At 34.6% G+C, this 23,681-nt stretch overlaps 1 protein-coding gene across 1 annotated transcript in view; it reads left to right on the top strand.

Moving 5' to 3' along the window:
* The window catches only part of LOC136033488 (tyrosine-protein phosphatase 99A-like), a 177,175-nt gene that overhangs the window by 65,277 nt on the left and 88,217 nt on the right, over positions 1 to 23,681 (top strand). Inside the window, exon 4 of the mRNA XM_065714236.1 lies at positions 22,481 to 22,604. Coding sequence (XP_065570308.1) covers positions 22,481 to 22,604 — 124 coding nt within the window. The remainder of the gene's footprint in view (positions 1 to 22,480; positions 22,605 to 23,681) is intronic.

The raw sequence follows: 23,681 nt of genomic DNA, 5'->3' as shown, positions 1-23,681 counted from the left end.
ATTCGGCTATGATTTGTTTTAAGTAACATGTATAATCACATCTAGTCAGGGCCGTAGTCAAGATTTTTTTTTCGGGTGTGTTTTACAGAATATTTTTACGGGGGGGGGGGGCAAAAAAACATATTAAAATTTATTTATAATTTCCTTTTTTTACGTTTTTACAAGTCAGGAATGTTTTTTTTTTTTGGGGGGGGGGATTCAACCCTCCCCCTGGATATACGGCCTTGCATATAACACTCATTACAAGTTTATGGAATATTTTTGTTGTTGTTTAAAGTTTATCCTTATTTCACACCGAGATGTGAAAAGAAACAAGCGGAAACTATTCGTGTTTACACAATAGGCCGAGCTGAACAATCGTATCGCACAATTTGCCTTTACGCACAATTTACCAATTTAACATCTCAATTTACGCACAATTTGCCAATTTACCATCTTATAGTCGTGTATTACAATAACCAATTGGGTGCTGCGATTGTCTGCTATTAAATTTTTTCATGAATAGTTGTTTTTAGAAAATTGTTTTTTCATGCCATTAAGACGAAAGCAGAAAAGCGTTTAGATTTAAGCATTAGCTTTCAAATGAGCCATTCGGGCAATCAACCATGTTCCAGTGCTCTGCTAGTCCGAGGGGGAAATAATAACACATGAGTGTTACCTCCAGTCAAAATTGGATTTACTTATTTTCAGTTTTTAAGATGGAGGGCTGACAGATTTCCTTAAGGAGTTTTTGATCATGTTGAGTGGTTTTTATTTCGAACTACGGCTTTTAGAAATCTGATTTATTTTTGGTTTAATTTTTATTTATTTTTACTATTTATTTATTAATTAATTTATTATTTGTAATTAGTTTATTTTTGACACTACTTTTACGTCTCAGTTTGATATGGATAATTATTATCATTCCCGAATCAGTGTCAAATAGTGATTGTGAATATTTGAAGTCTTATTTAAGAAGAATTTTTATATTGGCTGAGTTACCAGGGGTTGTGGTTGCAGCTCTTACTGCAACCATGATCTTTGTATTTCGAGACCGCCCAATTCTTACATTTTTATTGTTAAAAAGCCTCTATTTCTTCAGGTTGCAGATTTTTTGCATTGCTTTTAAAAACTGACTGTAAAAAAAAACAAAGGAAAAAACAACAACCATAAGAAAATTATATGGCAAATCAAAACTGGTATTTAGCAATTCATTTACCACTTTTGATCACTATTTTTTACCTTTACTTAAGCAGATCCGGTATAGTTTTCGTTTAATAGCCACTAAAAAAGTTTACATCATGCCCGTCAGTATTTTGTCGTGGAGGGTATAGTTAAAAAAGTAAAATAACTATGAGCGAATTATGTGGAAAAGGGTAAGATTTTTCGAAATCTTGCGGTTCGGGATATACCCAGGTCTTGACCCCCTACCTTGGTGGCTCTTATTGCTAAACCTTAGACTGAGTTATTTCTTTTCTTTCTGGTGCACAAATTTTTTTTTCTTATTTATTATTTCAGCGAAAATAGCAATTGCTTCACCGATCAGGTGTCCTCGGCTAAAACTAGTATAAAATAAGTTGAAAAGTGGAAAAATAGAAGCCTTTACGTCAAATTTCAATTCTTATTTTGTTGAGAACATTGCCGAATAAATCAATTTTCTAAAACATATGCCACTATCGATAATGATAAGGAAGTCCTCAACGCCCCTTTGATGGGAGTGTGTCAATGCACTTAAGCATATTAAAAGAGGAAAACTGAAATAAACGCTTATCAACACAGAAAACACTTCACATTAACTGAACTGTGAGGAATGATATTCCTGTTTGATATGCTAGGATCAGACTGATCAGATCAAATAAGCTAGTTACTTCTGGGAATTATACAAACAGAATGGATGTTTTTAAGGCCAGTTACGGCGGAGCTTATGCAGAAGGAGAAGACTTTACATCCAAAAGCTGTAACGAGTTATTAAGTATCATCTAAAAACTAATGAATTTCGTCAAAATTGGGTATTGAAAAAGCAGCCCCTCCCCCTGCAAAAGAGAAATGTACAAAAATAGTGATTAGAGTTATACCAAGCATACCAAATTTCAGAAGCATAAGTTGTACTGAATAAGAGAAAAACTCTAAATAAAAATGTTTTATATTTAGTTATAGATTGGTATATTGATTAATAGTATATTAGCTAGACGAATAGCATATACTAATTTAAATAACTCTTGCTTCATTTATTATCTCTTCCCTGCCCAGTTCCTTTAAAAAAAAAATCTTGATATCCACTTAATAATTTAATATATGCTCACTTATTATGTTTAATGCGTTCTTAAGAGGTTTTTTGCTTACTTGTCAAAACAGGCAATTCCTGTTTTGGCAAAAGCACAAGAACGAAAGTTTTTAGTTAGTTAGTTCTTTTCTTAGTTAGTATTCCAATCCCAAAGTTTATGTTGTTGATTGTGAAAAATAATTCCAAATGGTAATTCACATCCATTTTTATTTTTTCCTGTAATTCCTAAACTTTTTTTAAAAAGCAGAGAGAAAAAGTATTGAAGTCTATAGAAAACTGTTGACACTGGAAAAGGAAATTGGGTCAGATAAATTGTTGATTTCTCTGCTGTGACAGGTTTGTCGTTTCTTTTCCAGCCAGCTACTTTTGAGGTTCTGACAGATTGAAAGATAGGAAAAACGGACCCTTAGAAAGACATGAATCTCTGTACTAAATTGGCGTTTTATGGGCATGACAAAGAGCCAATCAACCAGTGGAAATAATAGAAAACTGATTTATAAAGAAGAAATGGAAAAAATTGATTTTTATTGGCTGATTAATTGTTTTCTGTAAACCGTCAAACAAAATGATACTTAAGAGCGGGCTTTTTGGTCCGTAAAACGTCAAATAAAAATGATGCTTAAAAATGGTGCTTAGGAGCGGGCCGCCCCGCCTCTTCACAAGTGTAAATCTTGAAGGGGAAGGTACGTACAATATTTTGGGAGTTGGTTCATCTTTTGCTCAGCACTGTCACTGTAGAATTGAAGTCTATATCTGAGAAATTTCTGTCTTAGTTAAAGCAATGGTTAATTTAAATAGAGATGAAGCACTTGTGTATTATTTGAAACTAGTTCTCTAAAAGATGCTTAGGGTTCTAAACAATTTGGTGGGTTGATTTCGGTGGAGCAAAATCTATTGGATGTTCAATGGTGACTAAATAAAAGCCGATAGACATAATAAATAAAAGCCGCGAACTTTTTAGGTATAATAAGCTATAGATGGTACCAATATAAGGGTTATTAATCCTTCTTAAAGGTGGATTACTTGACAGGATGGCTACGAGCCACCCTACAACATGTAATTTAGTATTGCTTGAACTACAGGCTCATGGAGAGGCCTGGATATGGACCCAACCCCTCACCTGAAATCCAAAATCTCTCCGAATCTCTCAAGTACTTGTATGTTTTATTGCTATTCATCCCGAAAAAAAATCCTTTGTACTTGCATACATTTGCTATACTGTTCAACTATACTAATTTAACTTTCAAGAAATGAGTGAGAATATATTTTCTTATTATATTTTATATATTGTTATAAAATAAAATATATTGTATTTTATTATAATGATATATGTTTCCTTATTAAAAGAAAGCTCTTACTCCGTTAATACCAAGAAGGTTAAAACACTTTACTTTTATTAGGAAACCGACTCAAATCAAATGTCCCTGATTCCTACGACTTTGACTTTTGACTTTTTATGTACGATAATTGAAAAAGCTTTTTCTTTTGATCCTCCATATTGTACCCCCATAAATTTGGGTCTCATAGAAGGGGAGGCGAAGCGAATCTAATCATGTCTTATTAGTTTCCTTGATTTTGAGTTTTTTTCGGTTCCTGTTTTGAGGAATACGTCCAGTGAAAAAGTCATATAAATTGTACACATTCACAGTCTGAAGTTGTAAATTCGGGGTTTTTTTAGCCCCTTTTTGACAAAATGTAAATGCACAATAGAAACTAGCAGACCATTTTTGAGCTGTTTTATATCAAGACTCCTTTTGGGGACTGCAGCTACACATCAAGTTCTCTCAGTCCGAATACATCTAGGTTAATGCAAATCATTGATACCTTTTTGATTGTGCCATCAGTAATGCTTTATCAATCTTAATTCGTTGTGTGTGTTTTTTTTTTTTTTTTTTTTTTTTTGGGTCTCTAGCAGAAATATAGCATTCTTAGCATTAAAAGTACCATTTGTTGTTTAAAAGAAAGCGACAATACTATAGTTTGAAATATTATTTATCAGCCGCTTATTTTCCTCTATTCTTCTTTCTAAGCAGTGCCTTTTTTCTTAAAAAAAAAAAAAATCTGCTTATATTTTTGTCCAGGATATAACCTGTTTTGAAGTTTTCATTCTGAGTTCCTCTTCCCAATGACCAAGATAATTTTTTGAACCGCACTTTCAGATCCATACCTCATTTCTCCCTAAAACCAACACTAAGCTAAAGACAAACAGAGAGCTTAATTGTTAAAAAACTTTGTGACTCAAATTTTTGTTTTTAAACTGGATTGACATTTTTGACAACAAAATCAATGTTTGCGATGGGCCGCCTACTTCCCCCAACTAGTGTGCATTTATTAGCGTGACGTGTGCTACTCAGTTCTACCATATTTTAAACAGTACCAGGAACGCTTGGCACAGTTCAACCGCGCTTAGGACACTCACCACGCTTAGAACGTGCGACGTGATGAACACGGTTCCTGGAAGTTGGAACCCCTCGTGTGTATGTATTGCTTTACTAGCTTAAATCGACTAGTTTTGTAAAACTTGCTGATTTTAAAGAATTCACAGAGATCGATATTATTGGATATCAATTCCTTCAATGCTCTAAATTTCCCATTTATTCGTGGGAAATATGTGCCAATAATTGCTAAAGCGACAAATTTATAGGCTTCTTCTCCTGCATAACGATCAAAATGGAAGATAGCCCAGTCCCTGTTATAAGACATGTTAGGGAGCATTTGCCAAAAGAGGAAAAGTCAATTTGAACCTTTTATTGAGGAGGGGAAATGATCATATATTTTTCGAAACATCCAACCCTGAGACACAAGCAGAATAGGAAATAGGAAACTACGCCCCCCAACGTGAACAACAGGATTAGTTCGGTAAAGATAATGAGCCTAATATTTCAGAATAAACCAATTTCTGCACCCCCTCTGCTTCAAGGTCCCTTCTTAGTGGTTAAAGCTGTAAATGTCTAGTCCTCATCATTGTTTGGGAATTCTCTTATTATTGGAACAAATTGGATTCTACAGTCTCCAGAATTAAACAGCTAAGAGGGACTTGACTAATTTATTGTAGAAATCGAATAACAGTTTTTACTGTACGACTATTTACAATTCCATTTAGCGGTTTATGGATGTCAGATCCACAGTTGGTCGAAATCAATCATGTGCTTTAAGCTGAATTAATATTCAGCTTCAAACATATTTTTAAGTTGTGTTTTAACCTGAATCTTACTTGTATGGATATTGGCTTCAACTGATTTACCACCTCTCTAGCTAGGATTTGCATTTGTTTTTGTGGAATTCTGCTTGTAAAGACAGTAGTTAGAAACGACGCGAAGCACAAATTTGAAACTCTGCTCATTGTGCTTCTACTGTCAAGGCCGTATCCTGGGAGGGGCTCCAGATTTGAACCCCACCACCCGAAAATTATGTTCAACTCTAAGAAATGAAACGAAAATGGAAATATACAAATTTTTGATGCGTATTTTAAAATTTGTATATATATATATATATATATATATATATATATATATATATATATATATATATATATATATATATATATATATATATATATATATATATATATATATATATATATATATATATATATATAAAACCTCAGTGTATTCCCAGTAACCAATACTATATGTAAATAATGGGCAAAGCTCATAACTTGCAGCCCTTCCCCCGAGGACTTTGGGGGATTAATTTGTCCTCAAAGACATATTTAATAGATTTTTTTGACTATGCTGAACAAAATGGCTGTCTTAAAATTTTGATCCGATGACTTTGGGAAAAATAAGTGTGGGGGACGCCTAGTTGCCCTCCAATTTCTTTTTCATTTAAAAGGGCACTAGAACTTTCTATTTTCGTTAAAATAAACCCTCTCACGACATTCTAGGACCACTGGGTCGATACGATCACCCCTGGAAAAAAACAAATAAACATGCATCCGTTATCCTTCTTCTGGCAAAAAATACAAAATTCCACATTTTTGCAGACAGGAGCTTGAAACCTCTATAGTAGGATTCTCTGATACGCTGAATCTGATAGTGTGATTTTCTTTGAGATTCAATGACTTTTAGGGATGTTTCCCCTCTTTTTTTGAAAATAAGGCAAATTTCCTCAGTTTTGTAACTCTTAATGGGTAAAACTAAACTTGGTGAAACTTATAATTTACAATCAGCATGAACGAAAAATCCACTTTTTGGTCGTTTAATGGTATTAAGTTCAAACAAAAGAGTGACATGTGGAAAAATACAACAAAAATATGTTGCTCGGGGGATATTTTTAGTAAATTAGGGGGGAGGGTATAGTAAAGTGAAGTGCTTTTAGGAATGATACAATTATTTTAGGATGTTTAGTTACCTATATTATTCCTAAAAGCGGTTCACTTTACTTTGCCCTGCCCCCCCCCTAATGTGTTGATATTTATCCCAAATTATATATTCCCCATGCGTTTTGCCATAAGTCACTTTTTTGTTTCAACGTAATACACCTAAATTGAAGCAACTTAATACACGAGTAAATTGTGGCATGGGCATAATGGTATGGTGGTATAGTGATATGGGCATAGCGGAGGAGATCCTAAAAGAATACCCGCAGACTGTCTGCAATACTCAATTTGCTGCCAAATTCCCGATTAAGATGCTTAAGCATTTGGGAAAAGCAATAATGAGTTCTGCTCTTTTTCAACAGTTTATTGCCTTTTTATTGGCCAGAACTGAGATAAGAGCTATTGCATCCTTTTCCATTTGGGTTCATATCTTTTTAATTTCACGGGCTGTTTACGGATATTAAGAATTCCCATTAAAACTTTATCCTGATAGCGGATTCCAGATCTTCCATATGTCATGGAAAGATCCGAAGCAACAAGCGGGAAATAAAGGTAGTCTACCGAATAATTGACTAAAAACTTTTTGAGCGGAAAGTTAAGACTAATCCTAGATCAATTAATAAATTAAATCTAAATCTCTGATAAATTACATCTTAAATTTTTTAATATTGTTTTAAAAATACATCTTCTACCGAAATAGAACAACATGAGCGCTATTGTCAAGTATGTTGGTTTTTTGTCAAGTGTGTAAAACCTTTTGTGGCAAATGGACTGAAGTGTAGATCCCTCTAAATTTTGTTTATAAACCCGTCTGACATTTTATACCTTCTGATTTACTTTGTCTTGATAATCTTCCTTTTTAAAACGGCTTAACAGTAGCAGTTACCTCAGAAATGCGAAAATATCCTTAGCATGATCGTTAGGCAGGATTGCGACAATATCTTATCATTGCGCACTGGGCTGCTTCAGGCACACTCAGGGTTAACCACTCAAATATTCCATAGGATATAGTTTTCTTTTGGGTTGATTTAGTGATTTTCTTTAATAATCTAGTAATTTATGCGCTGATTTAGTGATTTTTATTTGGAAAATATAAAATGTCACTAGAAATAGTGATAAATCACTATGGGTTGCAACCCTGAGCTTACTAGAGGCACTGGCCTCAAGATTGCCGCACGAGAGTGTCATTTTCTGCTATTGAACACTCATGTTCCCTCTAGCACTTGTTGGAAAGGAAATTTTGCTTCTAACTCTCTTTAATTTGGTTCGGAAGCCTCTCTTTAAATGGTGTTTGTGGAAAACCTGTACAAGTGTTAACATAAAGTTACGTCCAGAGGGAAGTTTGAATGAATAAAGTTGTGTACAACGATGTAAGACAGACATTGCAGGTGGGCATAATTGAAGATACGGGAAATCCCTCCTAAGGTCCGTCTAGTCCTTTTTGTTCCATCGTGAAATATACATACCAACATGAGCCAAAGTATCCTCTTCTCTAATGAATCCCCCAAAGCTAGTCTACACTTGTGAAGTTGCCCATTTATAGCTACTATTTAGTTGGGCTAATTATTTAGAGTTGATTATAAAACTAACTAAGCCTTCACGACTTTTTTTTATAGGAATAAATAAATAATGAAAGGAATCGCCTAAAAGAAGTATTGGCCGCGTTTTTCTCCCAATCACAGCGCCTGAGGCAGTTTTTCTCGGTTGACTCCCTCCATTTTGATCAGTCGTTAGTGAATCTCAAAATATTTGGTTTTACAATTGAAGGAGTTTTTTTCGTAAGCAGGGGATCATGCACAAATCAGCAAACATTTGCGATTGATGTGACCCCTACAAAACGTCATAGAGAAAATCATGAACGTTGGGAGAGGGCATATGATGGAATCGTAAATGCATACTTGTGTGATTCGCAGCATTACTGGCAACAGAATCACTATTTCAGCATCAATTGTAATATGAAAGCGAAATACAGTGTCAGAGGAGAGGAGGCATGCTTTGATCCTGTACCCCCACCCTCCCGCTGAAACATTAAATGTGTTGTCACCCATTCCTGTATTTTTCAAGCAAATTGCCTGTTTTAGTGTGTTTTGAAGTTTTTTCCTTCTCGCAAAATTCCCTCCCAAGCAGCTTTTGTGTATGTGCCAGCTAATAGCCAAAAAGAGGTAATATATCTTTGTACAACCTTCAAAATTCTGCGCAATCTTATAGCCCGATTAAATTGGACACCAAATTTCAACAATTTTCAGAATACAAGCTCTGAGTTAAAGTAGAAATAAATCGAATGCGGTTTTCACAAACATTAAAATCCAGGCCATGGCCGAAGTATTTTTTTTATATGTTAGTCATTTTTTTAATAGTTAGATTATTCAAATATTCTATTTTTGTGAATATATATATATATATATATATATATATATATATATATATATATATATATATATATATATATATATATATATATATATATATATATATATATATATATATATATATATATATATATATATATATATATATATATATATTGCAACAGGATTTGCTGCTACCTGCGCATCACTCTAACGACTCAATCTTATTACTCCTGCTGCTATAACTTTCTCAGTCACATACTGTTGGTAAATCAATGTTCTAATAATTTTGAGAATTGGTATATGTCTTCCTTATTTCACTGTTTCTATCGATATCAAATGGTGCAAAATAAATCAAATCTGCTCCGTGTATTCTTTCAATTTAGATTTAGAATCTAATTTAATTTGCATATTGCACTAAATTAATTTAAATGTAAATCTAATTAATTTAATTAATTAGATTAATTTAAGTATCAAACTTATTAACCTAATTTAGTATATAATCTAATTTAAGAAAGAGAGCATTTAATAAATACTGACACCCGACATAGACCAGCGGGGAGGGCACTTTCCCCAAACCACAAATTACAAAACTTTTTTTCTGGATTTATTTCTATTAATTTCTAATGTTTAGAAAACCCATAGAAATTTTTATCCCTTCTTTCAGTGTATCTGGTGACTAAATCTACAGTACATTTCAGAAATAGAGAAAATACTTTGTATCGCAATGCAAACAGTCTAAATAACAGTTTGTAAAACGGTTAAGCTAACATATCAGATTTCAAATCAAACGAAGTCTACGTAAATAAATACATTCCATTTTTTGGATAAATATACAGTCCTATTTCGACACTTAAACATAGCATTCCTTCGAAAATGGATGGAGATTTCTTAGTAAATAAAGTTCCAGCAGCCACATAAACCTGTAATAGGATTGACAAAAAAACTCTCGAGACAAAAGTTCTTATTTCATTTATTGGCTGACCATGCCATAGGGGAAAGACAACAAACATTTACCAAGAAACTTCTTAAAACTTCCACGAGGCACACAGCCTGGCATGGAAGCTTTTAATTTTTTCCTTGCACTTATGTAAGTAATTTTTTAGGGGGGGGGGAGTAGTAGAAACATTTCGTTTAATAATTCAATTTAGAAGGGACGAGAAACTTGAAAGTTTAATATTTTTAATATTGCCATATTTGGGATCACGACCAGAGACAGCACCCCCCCCTTCTGCTTTGGTAAAGGACGTTTTAAGGGGAAGGGTAGGGAAGGGGAAACAGGGGTTTAATTTTCCATTGGATGAGGGGGCAACTGCCCTTCCCAGACCTTGGTTTGCCTCCTCAGACCCCATTCTGGCCCCCCAGCTGAAATTTTGTTTCTTCCAAAATTTTGTTTTCTTCAAAAAAAAAAAAAAAAAAAAATAGAATAAACCTGCATAATTCAAGCACCAACAGAAACGGGTCAGTTTTTTCGTACATATTTACCTTTAAAGCACTATAGGTTACTTTTAAATAGTACTAATAAGTACCTTTATAGTACTTTTAGAGTGCTAAATAGTACCTTAATGGCTTGATTTGCGAAAATTGGCTCCAACGTTGCCCTTCCCCCAGGATTTTGACGAAATTACGCCCCTGGGGGGCACTCGCCCGAAGCGCAGAATTCTGAGGAGTTTTAAATTCAGATAAATAATCTAACGGTTAGAATCATTCTGTAATTTTCGAAATTTGTTTTTATGTAAGTAAAGTAGAGACCCTCAGTGGGCAGTAGGTATAGAGAATTTGAATCCGAAATTGTCATTTTTCCCATATTTTCATAGTGCTTTCCATTACCATTCCTTGAAAATAAAAGTAATAAGGCCGAATTTAATCAATTTTAATATGTTTTTTTTGTAACATTTTGTGTTCAAATTTTGTTGATAAATGAAAATCTTATTAAAAATTGGATAAATTATAGGACAGATGTGGGAAGACGTTAATCAAGATTTTACCCCGGGCGTAAGAGAAACCAGAACCGCGACTCTGCGTAGGTGCATGTTCCAGCTTTCCCTGTCCGATACCCCTTATTTTGAACAAATTTTTACTTAGTATTGGAAATTTTTATTTATTGACCTCTTCTAATTTATTTACCTTCCAACCCTATGAATGAATTACTGCTTATGGCCTTTGGTTACTATTTTGCAACATTATCATCTTCCTATGCTTCTAATTAATTTCGAAAAACACAGTCTTGTATCTACAAGACATGTCAGATAACCTGTCTAATGATATATCTGCGGAATTCTCCGACATCTCTAGAATTCTAAATGTTTTGCTTTTCTGAAAACACAAAACCGACCCTAAAAACAGAGTTCTCTCTTAGGAACAGGAATTCCATAAGTAGCCAACAGAAAATAAAAGACTAAAAAGTCTTTCATAATCTTTTACCGACCAGGATATCAACAGCTTTTATGTTATGATTCTCGAAACAGCTCAAGTAAGCTCAGTTTTCAGTAAAACTCTAGTTTTTAGAAGTACACGCCCTGGAAAATATCACGAGTCACTTTGCTTGAGCCATTTTTTGTAGATAGGCTATATCTTACATTACTTGTGGAACAGTAATATTTGTTCGTTTAAGCTTCAACTTCGCTATTTGTTTCTGTAAGGAAAATTTTGTTTCTTGTAATTAATTTTTGCTCGTTTTTGCTTTTGTTCAACGTAAACAAAAAAAAAAAAAAAAAAAAAACATAAATTGTTTTTATTGAATCTAGACGATGCAACCAAATAAGTTCAGAAACTAAAGAAATAATTTTTATTTTAAATAGGACAGTATTGGGTTTATTTCCTGCACTCCTCAAATTTTCCAATTTCCAACTTTGTCACCTTGCTGGGAAGGCATTGCTATTATCTTTGGGAATACCCATATATAAAATCCAGTTATTTCCATGGAATTGGAAATAAATACTTTTTAATTGACATTTTTTCTTAATCAAAATATGTTTTAGTTTTTGCTTATAAAGGAGAGAGGAAGGAGGAACGTAAAAGAAGGGATTTTATACCTCCATCTGGTTTTCAACCATAGAGATCATAATGGTACCCTTATTACGCTTTCCAGCCTTTCCTCTCCTGGCCACACCTTGTGGCACTTTGTGATGACATGATATAACCGAATCTATAAGAGGCATGTAGAAGGAGGCAGTAGCATTTAATGGAGCCGTGAAACATCTCTCGTGAGATCTTGCGATGACCTGCTAGCCTTGACAGAAAAAAAGAATTAGAAATAAGTAACGAGATGCCTGCTAACCAAGATTCAAGATTATTTAGGGTTTTATATAATGACAGATCGATCGGTCATTTAAGAATTGTTCTTTTCTGGTATTTTTACCAACAATCTTTGTGCAAACATTATTGTTTTATGGTATATAATGGGTGAAAACGTCACTTCGGTGTCGCACGAATTGTTTTGCCACTTAAAAAGGTCATCACCTGCTGAAATTTTATCAAAATCCTTGGTAGTCAAAATTATTCATGTCATTATCCACTGACGATATATATACTTACACGGAGGTCACTTCGGCATTTACGTTACTTTTTAGATTCGTTTGTCAAAATGGGGAGGGGCTCAACCCCTCTGTTCCCAACTATAGGTCGTGGAAAATAAAGTGGGTCTATAAGAATTTATATTTCTTAGCATTTTCGCCTCCTTTGGGCCAAAAATTGTAATGTTTTGAAGTTTCAAAATTTTAGACAAATAAGTGACCAACAATCGAACGACTTCCGTTCCAAGAAGTTGCTTTAGAATCTAGTGTTAAGTGTCAGTGGGAAAACGATATACTATTGATCAGAGGTGATTTAGGGAGACAGAGGGGGCACTTGACCCGGGTGCAGAAATCTAAGAGCGCGCAAAATTTCAAATAACTAATATAATATTTAAAATCATTTTGAACTTTTGAAATTTTATTTTACTAAAATAAAGTAGAGGGCGCAGTTGGCAGTAAACGTAAGCCAAATAAAACTGAAATTTTCATTTTTCTCATATAAAGTAAGAAAAGTCCGACTTAAATAAGTGCATTTTTTTTTAACAAATGAAAGTTCTGTACAAAACAGAACCCTTTTGTAGAAAACATTTTCCTATTGAATATATTTTAAATATTTTTTATTGCATTATCATTACTATGCTTTTAATCCAGTATCATTTGGTTCTTAACTTCGTATCAGTGCTACATAAATAACCAATCCTTGTTGCTTTTAAGGATGACCTTATTTCATTTATTCTAAAGCTCCAAACACAAATAAAAGTCCCATTCGAATTACCCAGGAAAAGATCAAAAGTTGGGGAATAGATTCGATTTTTATCCGAAGGTTTCCCTTAGGGGTTATAAAAGCAGTTGATTAGACTTCTAAAATAAAGCTTTCTTCGAAAAATGGTCGCTAGAGACATGAATTCACCGGGATAGAAGGGTACGTCAGCGAAAAACTTGGGAGCAATTTATGATGGAGCTAGTGTCATTACTTACTTTGATACACTTTTTCTAAGGCTGTAGCCTGAATAATCTATTTATGACCCTATCGTAATCACGAAGAAACATTACAGAAAAAAGTTAGATGTGAAAAGTGGGCCCAGAATCATTAGTAAATTTGTGCAGCGATGACAATTTTTAACTTATTTGAAATACAATCTACCTTACAGTTTATCAGTTTGAGTTTTAAATTAAAATAAAATTTTGTGAGATTTTACTTTGTGAAAATTTCCATGAATGTTTTCAAGGTAGTGTATTTATTTTTAATAAAAATGGAACGATAAACAATTAAAGTTAGTTTTATATTTGCATACTTGCCAGATATTTTGCGTGTTATCTTCCTGTTTTTGATAGTTTTGCTTAATTTATCGAATTCCCAGAACTTACCCTCCCAATTCCTACGTGTCGTACCAATTATTTACTGTTTTTTTTTTTACTTAATTTCAGTTGCTGGTTAATTCTAGATTTTAGATTCTAAAAGCCAATAATAGCCAAATTTAACACTTTTTTTTTTTAAGGGAACCTATTATGGTAGGTCTAGTTTTCTAGATAAACAAACACTAGTTCAAAATAAACTATTTTTGGGATGATGAAACTGTATGAAATGGGGCTCTTATTCGCAGCGACCATCTTCTAATTGTTATTGTTGGTAGATCTCTAAAATCATTTCCATGCATAGAAAGGAAAGGAAATAGCAATAGTAAGAGACATAAGTTTGTTAAGAAGTTGGGTTCTATTAGTGCTCTTGAATGTATTGACAAGAAAAAGTAGTAAAGTAACGAATTGCGTGGCATAGAACTGCGGCACACGACAAAAAAATAATAATAATAATAATAACATACACTCATAAACATACAAAATTCAAAATAGTAATTCTTTTTGAACTTAGAAAACGGTTGTGCTGCCAAGCTTTTACCTACAGCTCCTTCCTACTTCTAAGGCTAGATAAATTATGCACGATATATTGCTGCTGTTCACTAAAAACTCCTTAAAATCAGGCTCTAGTAAGTAAGTAAGTAGTATGACGGCAAGTAGAATGTAGTAAGTAATAAGTACTTAAGTAGTAAGACGGCACTAGACCCTCAAGGTTCAAACCAGCGGGTCTGATCCTCATTTCATGAACTTGCTAGGAAGCTAGGAAGTGAAATGGGAGATTGGGGGCCAGCCATCCCGTGCTTTCCTTCACCCTTCTTGCTTACCTTCTCCATATTATGCGAAGTATATTCCTGTTGTTCACCAAATACTGCTCAGAATCTGGCTTAAGTAGACTTTAGACTCTATGAAATGCGGACTTAATACGCTTAAGAGCGTGTTTTATAAGGTTCCAAATGAACCCCTGAGGCTCCCTGGCCTTAAAAATACGAAAGGCGTTAAGTGACATTTCCTAAAATGTCTAGGAGAAGTAAAAAACTGTTGTTAACGATTTGAAAGGTATTATGTTCGCGACAGTAGAAGAGTCGTGTACTGAACGCTTTTTGGTCTGTAAAACTAGTCGGGATTTGGTTGTAACGCATTTTGAGTGGAGTTGAAATTGGAAACATCTCGAGAACGAAAGAGGAGACGTGCATTCTGATCAAAGCAATTGATCGAGCGTGCCTGATTCTAGTAGGATCAATGTATAATTAATTTTTGACCGATGTGTCACTTGACGCATTTGGTATTCCCACGGACGTACCCGTTTTCGCTGAATTTTTCAGGAATCGATTTTTAAAAAAGAGAAATATGGCAGGAACCTGAAAATAACTTTCCTGGTCCTTATTATTTTTTTTTTTTTTTTAACTATAATCATTGAAACTCTATCATTCCTGGCACGTCTAGAACGTCATCCCTGAAGAAGCTGCTCTGAGTTGTTGTGATTAAAAAGAATCATGACTTGGTACCTTTTTGCCCTCAAGCACAAACTTGTACATCCGTCATTATAAGATTCTGCTTAGTTAGATAAGTTTGTCTTTGTTACATCTCTATTTCCACAGCACCAGAAAAAAGAAAATCCTGACTGTCTAATCATTCTATTAAAACTCGAACAAGGAGTCTCCCTTGAGTCTATGGGACCAAGATTGATTGCTGGATCTAAGGCTGTTTTTATTGTATGTTTAACAAAGAATTTGATTGCAAAATCAATAGTTTGGTAGGTGACAACATCTAGTCTGATCCCCACCTGAGTTTTCACACCATAAACTCTTAAAGCAGACGAGAATAGGAGGGGATATCAATATTATGTTGGAAAAGGATGGGACGCAGTTGTGCTAAAAAAAAAAATAATCAATTTAGTGTCCCTGCCATCAGCGTTGTTAATTTATTCATTGTGAATGGGAAAAGTTAGTGAAGAAGTTGAAATTCTTTATTTTTATTTTCCATTTTGAGGCCAAGAATCTAAGCCAGAGAAAGGTCTTTTTAACTGTCTAATCATTCTATTAAAACTCGAACAAGGAGTCTCCCTTGAGTCTATGGGACCAAGATTGATTGCTGGATCTAAGGCTGTTTTTATTGTATGTTTAACAAAGAATTTGATTGCAAAATCAATAGTTTGGTAGGTGACAACATCTAGTCTGATCCCCACCTGAGTTTTCACACCATAAACTCTTAAAGCAGACGAGAATAGGAGGGGATATCAATATTATGTTGGAAAAGGATGGGACGCAGTTGTGCTAAAAAAAAAAAAAAAATCAATTTAGTGTCCCTGCCATCAGCGTTGTTAATTTATTCCTTGTGAATGGGAAAAGTTAGTGAAGAAGTTGAAATTCTTTATTTTTATTTTCCATTTTGAGGCCAAGAATCTAAGCCAGAGAAAGGTCTTTTTATATACAAATAAAAAAAAGTTTTTTACTAAAAGTAAGGAACAACATTAAAACTCGAAACGAACAGAAATTAAACCCTATATGAAAGGGTTGCCCCTCCTCAATTCCTTGCTCTTTACGCTAAAGCTATTGGCATTAAAAAAAAAATTCCTAATGTAGTTAAGCTGTGTTTCAGTAACCGTTCGTGAAAAATTGGCAAATAAGAAAATCCCCCCTCATTTACAGAATAATTTTAGCTCGTTTGCATTTTTGATATAGATCCTTACTTTCAGTGGGAACAACTTGATTTTGTATTTGATAAATTCAAAAGGTTGATTTGAATGTAGCATCGAAAAACAAAGAAAGTTATCCTCCTTAAAAATCGCAAAATACAATTCAACTCTCTTAGTGTCTGAGAATTGGGGAATTCTCGGCTTCCTAAACTATCTTCCTGAACATCTCGTGTTTGCAATCTAGATTGAATAAATTAAAAAAAGGGTCAAATAGATCCTTAGGGGGATTATTCCCCCTCCGGAAGATCTAAAAGGCAATGAAGCAAAATAGAAAGCAGACGGTAAGAGTTAATGGAGTGAAAGTACCGGTTGCAGGCAACTGTTCTATTATTCTTTGTCCAAGTTTGGAAACAATTAATCTGGGCTTGGTCTCATTGTTGATTTAGAAGCTGACAAGTACTTCCAAGGCTTCTAAGCAATTAGAATATTACCCACTGGTCAAAATTTGTATTTGCTCCCCTTATTATAGTTACTTATAAAGAATAGGACACAATACGTTAAAATACTCTAAATATGGATGCCTATAGATATTTAGTTGGGGTGTGGGGTAAGCCCAGGCTTGTATCCTAGGGGGAGTAGGTGGTTTGAACTCCCTCCCCGAAATCTTCTACTCCGAGATGAGGCTCACGTCTGCGGTTAGAAGACAAGTGACGATGAGAATCCATATATAAAGGCCTACTGCGTGACGGGTCCCGATACTATACTTACACATATATATATATATCTATCTATATATATATAAATAAGTTGTCTGTCTGTCTGTGTGTCAGGTGACGTCATGTTTCTGTGTCGACTGACGTCATGAAGTTAGTTGTCGTCATTTTTGCTATGACGGTGACGTCATTAACGGTATTTAAGACATTTGTTCACGGAAAAATTTTTAATTGTAAAATGACTGAAGAACCTACAATGGCAACAGCCGAGGAAGCTGCACAAAGAGTTTATGCCAAAAACCTCAAAGAGAAATTACAGACTGGGACACCCGGACACAAATCACGACCGGGACACAGGGAATATAAATGACGGCCGGGACACAGGGACACAACTACAACGGGGACGCCGGGGGCACAGGCGGGATATATAAATGACGACCGGGACACAGGGATTGTTCGAATAGAAATTACAGACCGGGACACAAATGACGACCGGGACACAGGGAATATAAATGACAACCGGGACACTCAAAGAGAAATTACAAACTGGGACACCGGGACACAAATGACGACCGGGACACAGGGAATATAAATGACGACCGGGACACAGGGACACATCATTAGAATAATGAGGTATAGATCTGAATACGGATTGTTTTTCCCATGGACAATTATATGTTGCATGTTCAAGAGTCAGTAAACCTGACAATCTATTTATATGCACAGACAATGGGACAGCGAAGAATGTTGTATATTCGCATGTTTTACGTAGTTAAAAACATATATTTATATCTATCTATATTCACAGGTGGGACACAGGGACACAACTACAATGGCGCGTAACTAATATGGCGCGTAACGACTTACGCGCGCGAGGGGGCTTGGGGTGGCGCGAAGCGCCACCCCAACAGCTAGTATATATATATATATATATATATATATATATATATATATATATATATATATATATATATATAAGGTTTTGATGCGTTAATAAAGTTTTTTGCACCCCCCCCCCACGAAAAAACTATGGCTCTGAAAAGTAAATCCTGGATACAGCCCCGGGTAAGCCTGTAGACAATTTTCTGGGGTGACAAAGGTTAAAAAAAAAAACAGCAGAAAAAATTAGTATTTTGGTGCGTTATTAAAGCTTTTTTGCCCCCCCCCCCCCACGAAAAAATAATCCCTCTGAAAAGAAATCCTGGATACAGCCCCGGGTAAGCCCATAGACACTTTTTTAGGGTAACAAAGGTTAAAAAAAACTTTTTTCAGCAGAAAAATATCTTATTTTGGCCAATGCTAGAAAGTTTTGTGCCTTTATGGTTTATTTTCTATTTTCTAAGGATGAAGTTTTACCCCCTCTTTCTTTCGATTTTGAATGTATCTATGGGACCCCATGCCTAATGAATAGTGTTCTCTTTTGCAAAAATAGACAGATTTTTTTTTTAATGGTATTCATAGGTGCATACAGGGGAAACAGATGGAAAAGTTAGGCCCATACCGTAGGAACGCATGAAAGGAGGCAAACTTCATGTAATATTTGATAAATCTCTGGTAAAATAATAAAAATTTTGAAATTTGAAAAACCTTTTTCCTATAGTTTTTTAGCCGATTAAATAATTATAATAGCTAGTACTTACATTTACAAAACAACTACAGAAATATGTAAGACAATTACTAGAAAAATATTCAAAGCTCAATTGCAATTCAAACAAGAATTTAAACGAGTCCAATGCATATTCAGTTGCAGGGTTTGACGAAATAACCGTCAAATAATTTTACCGAATAAGTTGACGATTATTATTGACGATTATTCGTAAATAGTTTTGATGAAATAGTCGTCAAATAATTTTGATGAATAAGCTTAACGATTATTGTTGACGATTATTTGTCAGTTATTTTGACGAAATACTCGATTTTAACCAATAAGTTTGACGGTTATGATTGACGATTATTCGTCAATAGTTTGACGAAATAATGATCAAATAATTTTAACCAATAAGTTTAACGATTATTATTGACGATTATTCGTCAATTATTTTGACGAAATAATCGATTTTAACTAATAAGTTTGACGATTATGATTGATGGTTATTGTCAGTAATTTTGACGAATAAATTTGGCGATTATGATTGAAGCTTATTCATCAATAATTTTGACGAAATAATGGTCAAATAATTTTAACGAATAAGTTTTACGACTATTATTGACGATTTTTCGTCAATTTATTTTGAAGAAACAATCATCAAATAAGTTTGCCGAAATAATCGTCAAATATGGTGGGTACTTGAGGGGCTGCATCTTCTAACTTATTTCAGACATATTTTAAGTGGAAATTAACATTATGTTCGTATACTTGTCTGTACAATTAACAGCAGATTTCCCAAGAACCAGTTTTGACTGGAAAACCACCATCTCTGGAAAATTCCCAATTCAGTCGCGCCTCTTGCATAATAGAATCGGACGGGCCAATAATCAGATTTGGAATTTGTTAGCCTACTTCAAATAAATCAAATATTCATTGTAAGTCATTTTTATAATCTTCCAAATTTTTCTTATAAACACAATTAGCCAACAACTTTAAGCATTCAAAAAATGTCCACATGACTTTAGACTGGATTTTCAATTTGTTTAAAGGAAAGAAAATGGATATATGTTTTTTGTCAGAATTAAATAAAAAAAAAAGTTTTTTCAACTGAAAGTAAGGAGGAACGATAAACCTTAAAACAAAACAGAAATAATTACGTATATGAAGGGGTTTGCCCCCTCGTTAGTGGCTAGCTCCTTACGCTATAGTTTGAATTTTGTTCCTAAAGTCGAGAAAAAAACGGTGCGATTTTATGACTTTTAGGAGGTGTTTCTCCCTTTTTTTCGAAAATAAGGCAAAAATTCTCAGGCTCGTAACTTTTGACAGGTAAAACTAAACTTGATGGAACTTGTATATTTGAAGTCAGCATAAAAATTTGATTGTTTTGATGTATCTATAGGTAACAAAATTCCGTTTTTTCGAGTTTCGGCTACTGAAGAGCTGGGTCGCTCCTTACTTAATGTTTGTTACCACGAACTGTTTGAACGATAGTATGTATGTTAGGGAAAGATTTATGACTTGAAATTGTCGATGTTTCATGATATTTATAATGAATATCATAGAACATGAGTTGCTGAATTGTTTCAACCACCGACCGTTTTGCCACATTAAACTCACACATCGAACATTAATCAGCATGACTTGTTAATTCCTACTATCAAACCCATGGTTAATTACAATACCCAATTCAGATAACGTGGTACACACGCGTTATTCCTCTACGCTTGTTATAAACTGGTATGTGCCTTGAAATTTTGATTATAAGCCTTTTGTCTATTTATAATTTGTTGAGGACGAGTTATCTGGTTCATGATCATCATTGTTCAAATGAGAGCATCTCCGTGAGGTATACTCTTTAATTAATTATACCCTCGTACGCGTCGCAGAGATAGATTACCTTTGGCCTTCATCTATGATAAAAATACTATTGAAGAATATATAGTTCAATTCTCTATTAACTGTATTCTAGCAATGATTGTGCGGACATAATGAATCAAAAGGTGTTATGTGACGATCTTTGTGAAACTTATAGTCAGAATCAACTCTTACACCTGAGAAAGCTTTATCCATTTAAAATCTCTTTTGTCCTATATTTTTTGTTTCTTAATAAAGGCATACCATCTAGAAGTTGCAAAATGTGCTATCCAGAGACAAAAGCGGGGGGACCTGAACCCCCCTTGAAATCCTAAATTCTCCTGAATTTTGGGGATTCCTTATTGAAATATTCAATAAAATAATTTTTTATTGTTTCTTCCCCCACCCCGAGTGGGCTCCAAAATATTTAGTTGGTAACTTAGCGACATGGATTTTTTTTTTTGCAAGATCTTACACCCCCTCTAAAAAAACGCTCCTCATACAAACAACAGGTTTCTAATTAGATTCCAATTACATAAAACACATTTTTAGTTTTTGTGCTCTCCTGGGGAATATACCCTATGCAATATAATTCCTTTAAAAATACCGCAGCAGAGCAGTGAAGGTGTGTTTGGGTTGGAACACTTTACAACTGAATATTGTTTTCCTTGCTCCTTGTTTTTGATCCTTGATTCCTTGATTCTTGATCCTTGTGTTTCCTTGTATTGTTAAATTAAAGACTGTTAATTAAATTTTAAATTTATTTTTAATTAAATCCATTGTTAAAACTGTTCTATTACATTGGATTGATCAATCTTTTGCGCCACCATATTCCTAGGGGCTGCAGGTCTATATCTATCATTCCTAGAGATATATTTCGCTTAAAAAGCCTACTTTTTGGGTCTACCCCTACAACTCAAACCCTGCGCAATCCAACCCTCAATCCCCAATCAACCTAATCCTAATTCAACCCCAGCCCCACGGAAGGTTAGGTTGACAGGCGCTTAATTTGAAGAAGGTTGAGTTACAGTGGGATTCAGTTTAGCTGGGGCTATGATGGAATTTAACGGAGGCTGAGTTGATCGAAAGCTGATTTAAATGGTTAAGTTGAAAGAGGTGGAGTTACACGCACACTGTGGTATTTTTTTTTCTAGTCAGGTTCTTTGGCTACAATTCCAATGACTTTTTCCGAGCCATGGTGGAGAGGAAGTACACTTGATCTCTTCACGGCCGACAGATCCGAAAAAAAATCTAGCGTAAAAGATGACACAAAATTAAACTGCACGAAGCCAAGCTAGGAGGCTGCTCCTTGATAGCATCGTTTAAAAGCCTGCTTTTTAATGTCAAGCATGAGCCATACTTTGAGAGTCTTGGCCCAATCTAGTTTTGTGGATCACATAGTGGCACACTTTAAGAGTTTCTAGGCGTTATATAAACCTTAAAAATCCGCTTAAAAAATTAGATATTCAATACTGACTTCAATTGAGCCCTTGAGTTAAGGAAGTGGCTTATGGGAAAGGACCTACAAACTGACGAGAAGCTCAAATAAACCAACATAACTCACTTTGAATTATTGGAGGCGATAATTAATGCAGATGTTATTACAAAGTTCGGTCAAAGATACACAAATGCCTCAATTCTAGACTCAATCGTCAAGATGATTGTTTAGATAACAAACCTTGATTGTATATTACTTTTGGTGATAAAAATTTTTTTTTTCGTTTTTTTTTTCTTTATAGCCATTGAAATAAAAAACCAAGAAGAGACCCGAAGGAAAAATTGTAAATATATAGACCTGTAAATTTGTAGAGTGAATCCATTGAATACTGGCAAGTGAATTTGGTAGGGATTTTCTATTAAATATTTTTTATCTCTTTCTTCTTTCAGATGTTCCAGACCCTCCAGGCCGTCCACTTATCCAATCATTCACTTCAAGAACCGTCAACCTTTCTTGGGCGCCCGGTTTGCACACCCATAACAGTCCAATCACCCACTATGCAATTTACACCAGGTTAGTGTTATCCATCATAATCTTATGCAAAGCGTGGTCTTTTAAGAATTCGCAAATTACTCAGCTGCTGACAGATGAGTATTCCCTCGTAAAACTTTGCCAACTAACGAATTGCTGAGAAATAGTTAGTATGTAGATACGGTCTCAGCCTGTTAGGTTTGAAACTTGCAACATCCAATTTATGTAGCTTTAGGAGTACCATTTGTTTTTTGTCCCAAATCAAAACGCGTTACCTACAAAAAGAAAAAAAAACAACTTTAGGGCGATTGAAATGGAACTCACTCAGTTAAATGGGTATCACTGTTATTGGTTTTGAATCGAAATAAATTGCAAAGGAAACATTTAGTAGTTTCTTGTCCATCATCATTCAATATACTCTTGCACATAAGTGTATCAAACAGTTCGTGGTAACGAACTGTAGTAAGGAGCGACCCGGCTCAATAGTAAACGAAACTCTAAAAAACAGAATTTTGATGCCAAAATATGCATCAAAAGAATCAGATTTTCATGCTGATTTCAAATATATAAGTTTCATCAAATTTAGTCTTTGTCATCAAAAGTTACGAGCCTGAAAAAATTTGCCTTATTTTAGAAAATAGGGCAAAACACCCCTAAAATCACACCATCGCATTCGGCGTATCAGAGAACCCTACAGCAAAATTTTCAAGCTCTTATCTAAAAAAATGTGGAATTTCGTATTTTTTGCCAGAAGACAAATCACAGGTGCGTGTTTATTTGTTTGGTTTTTTTTTCTTTTCCCCAGGGGTCATCGTATCGACCCAGTTGTCGTAGAATGTCGCAAGAGGGCTCATTCTAACGGAAATGAAAAGTTCTAGTGCCCTTTTTAAGTGAGAAAAAAAATTGGAGGGCACCTAGGCCCCCTCCCACGCTCATTTTTTCTCCATAGTCAACAGATCAAAATTTTGAGATAGCCATTTGTTCCGCATAGTCAAAAACCATAATAACTATGACTTTGGGAATGACTTACTCCCCCCCAGTCCCTGGGGAGGGGCTGCAAGTTACAAACTTCGACCAGTGTTTACATATAATAATGGTTATTGGGAAGTGTACAGTCGT

This window comes from Artemia franciscana, chromosome 1, assembly GCF_032884065.1.
Source record: "Artemia franciscana chromosome 1, ASM3288406v1, whole genome shotgun sequence".
In the NCBI taxonomy this organism is placed as follows: Eukaryota; Metazoa; Arthropoda; class Branchiopoda; order Anostraca; family Artemiidae; genus Artemia; species Artemia franciscana.
The sequence above is the reverse complement of the archived record's forward strand: the minus strand, read 5'-3'. Positions and strand labels throughout refer to the sequence as shown.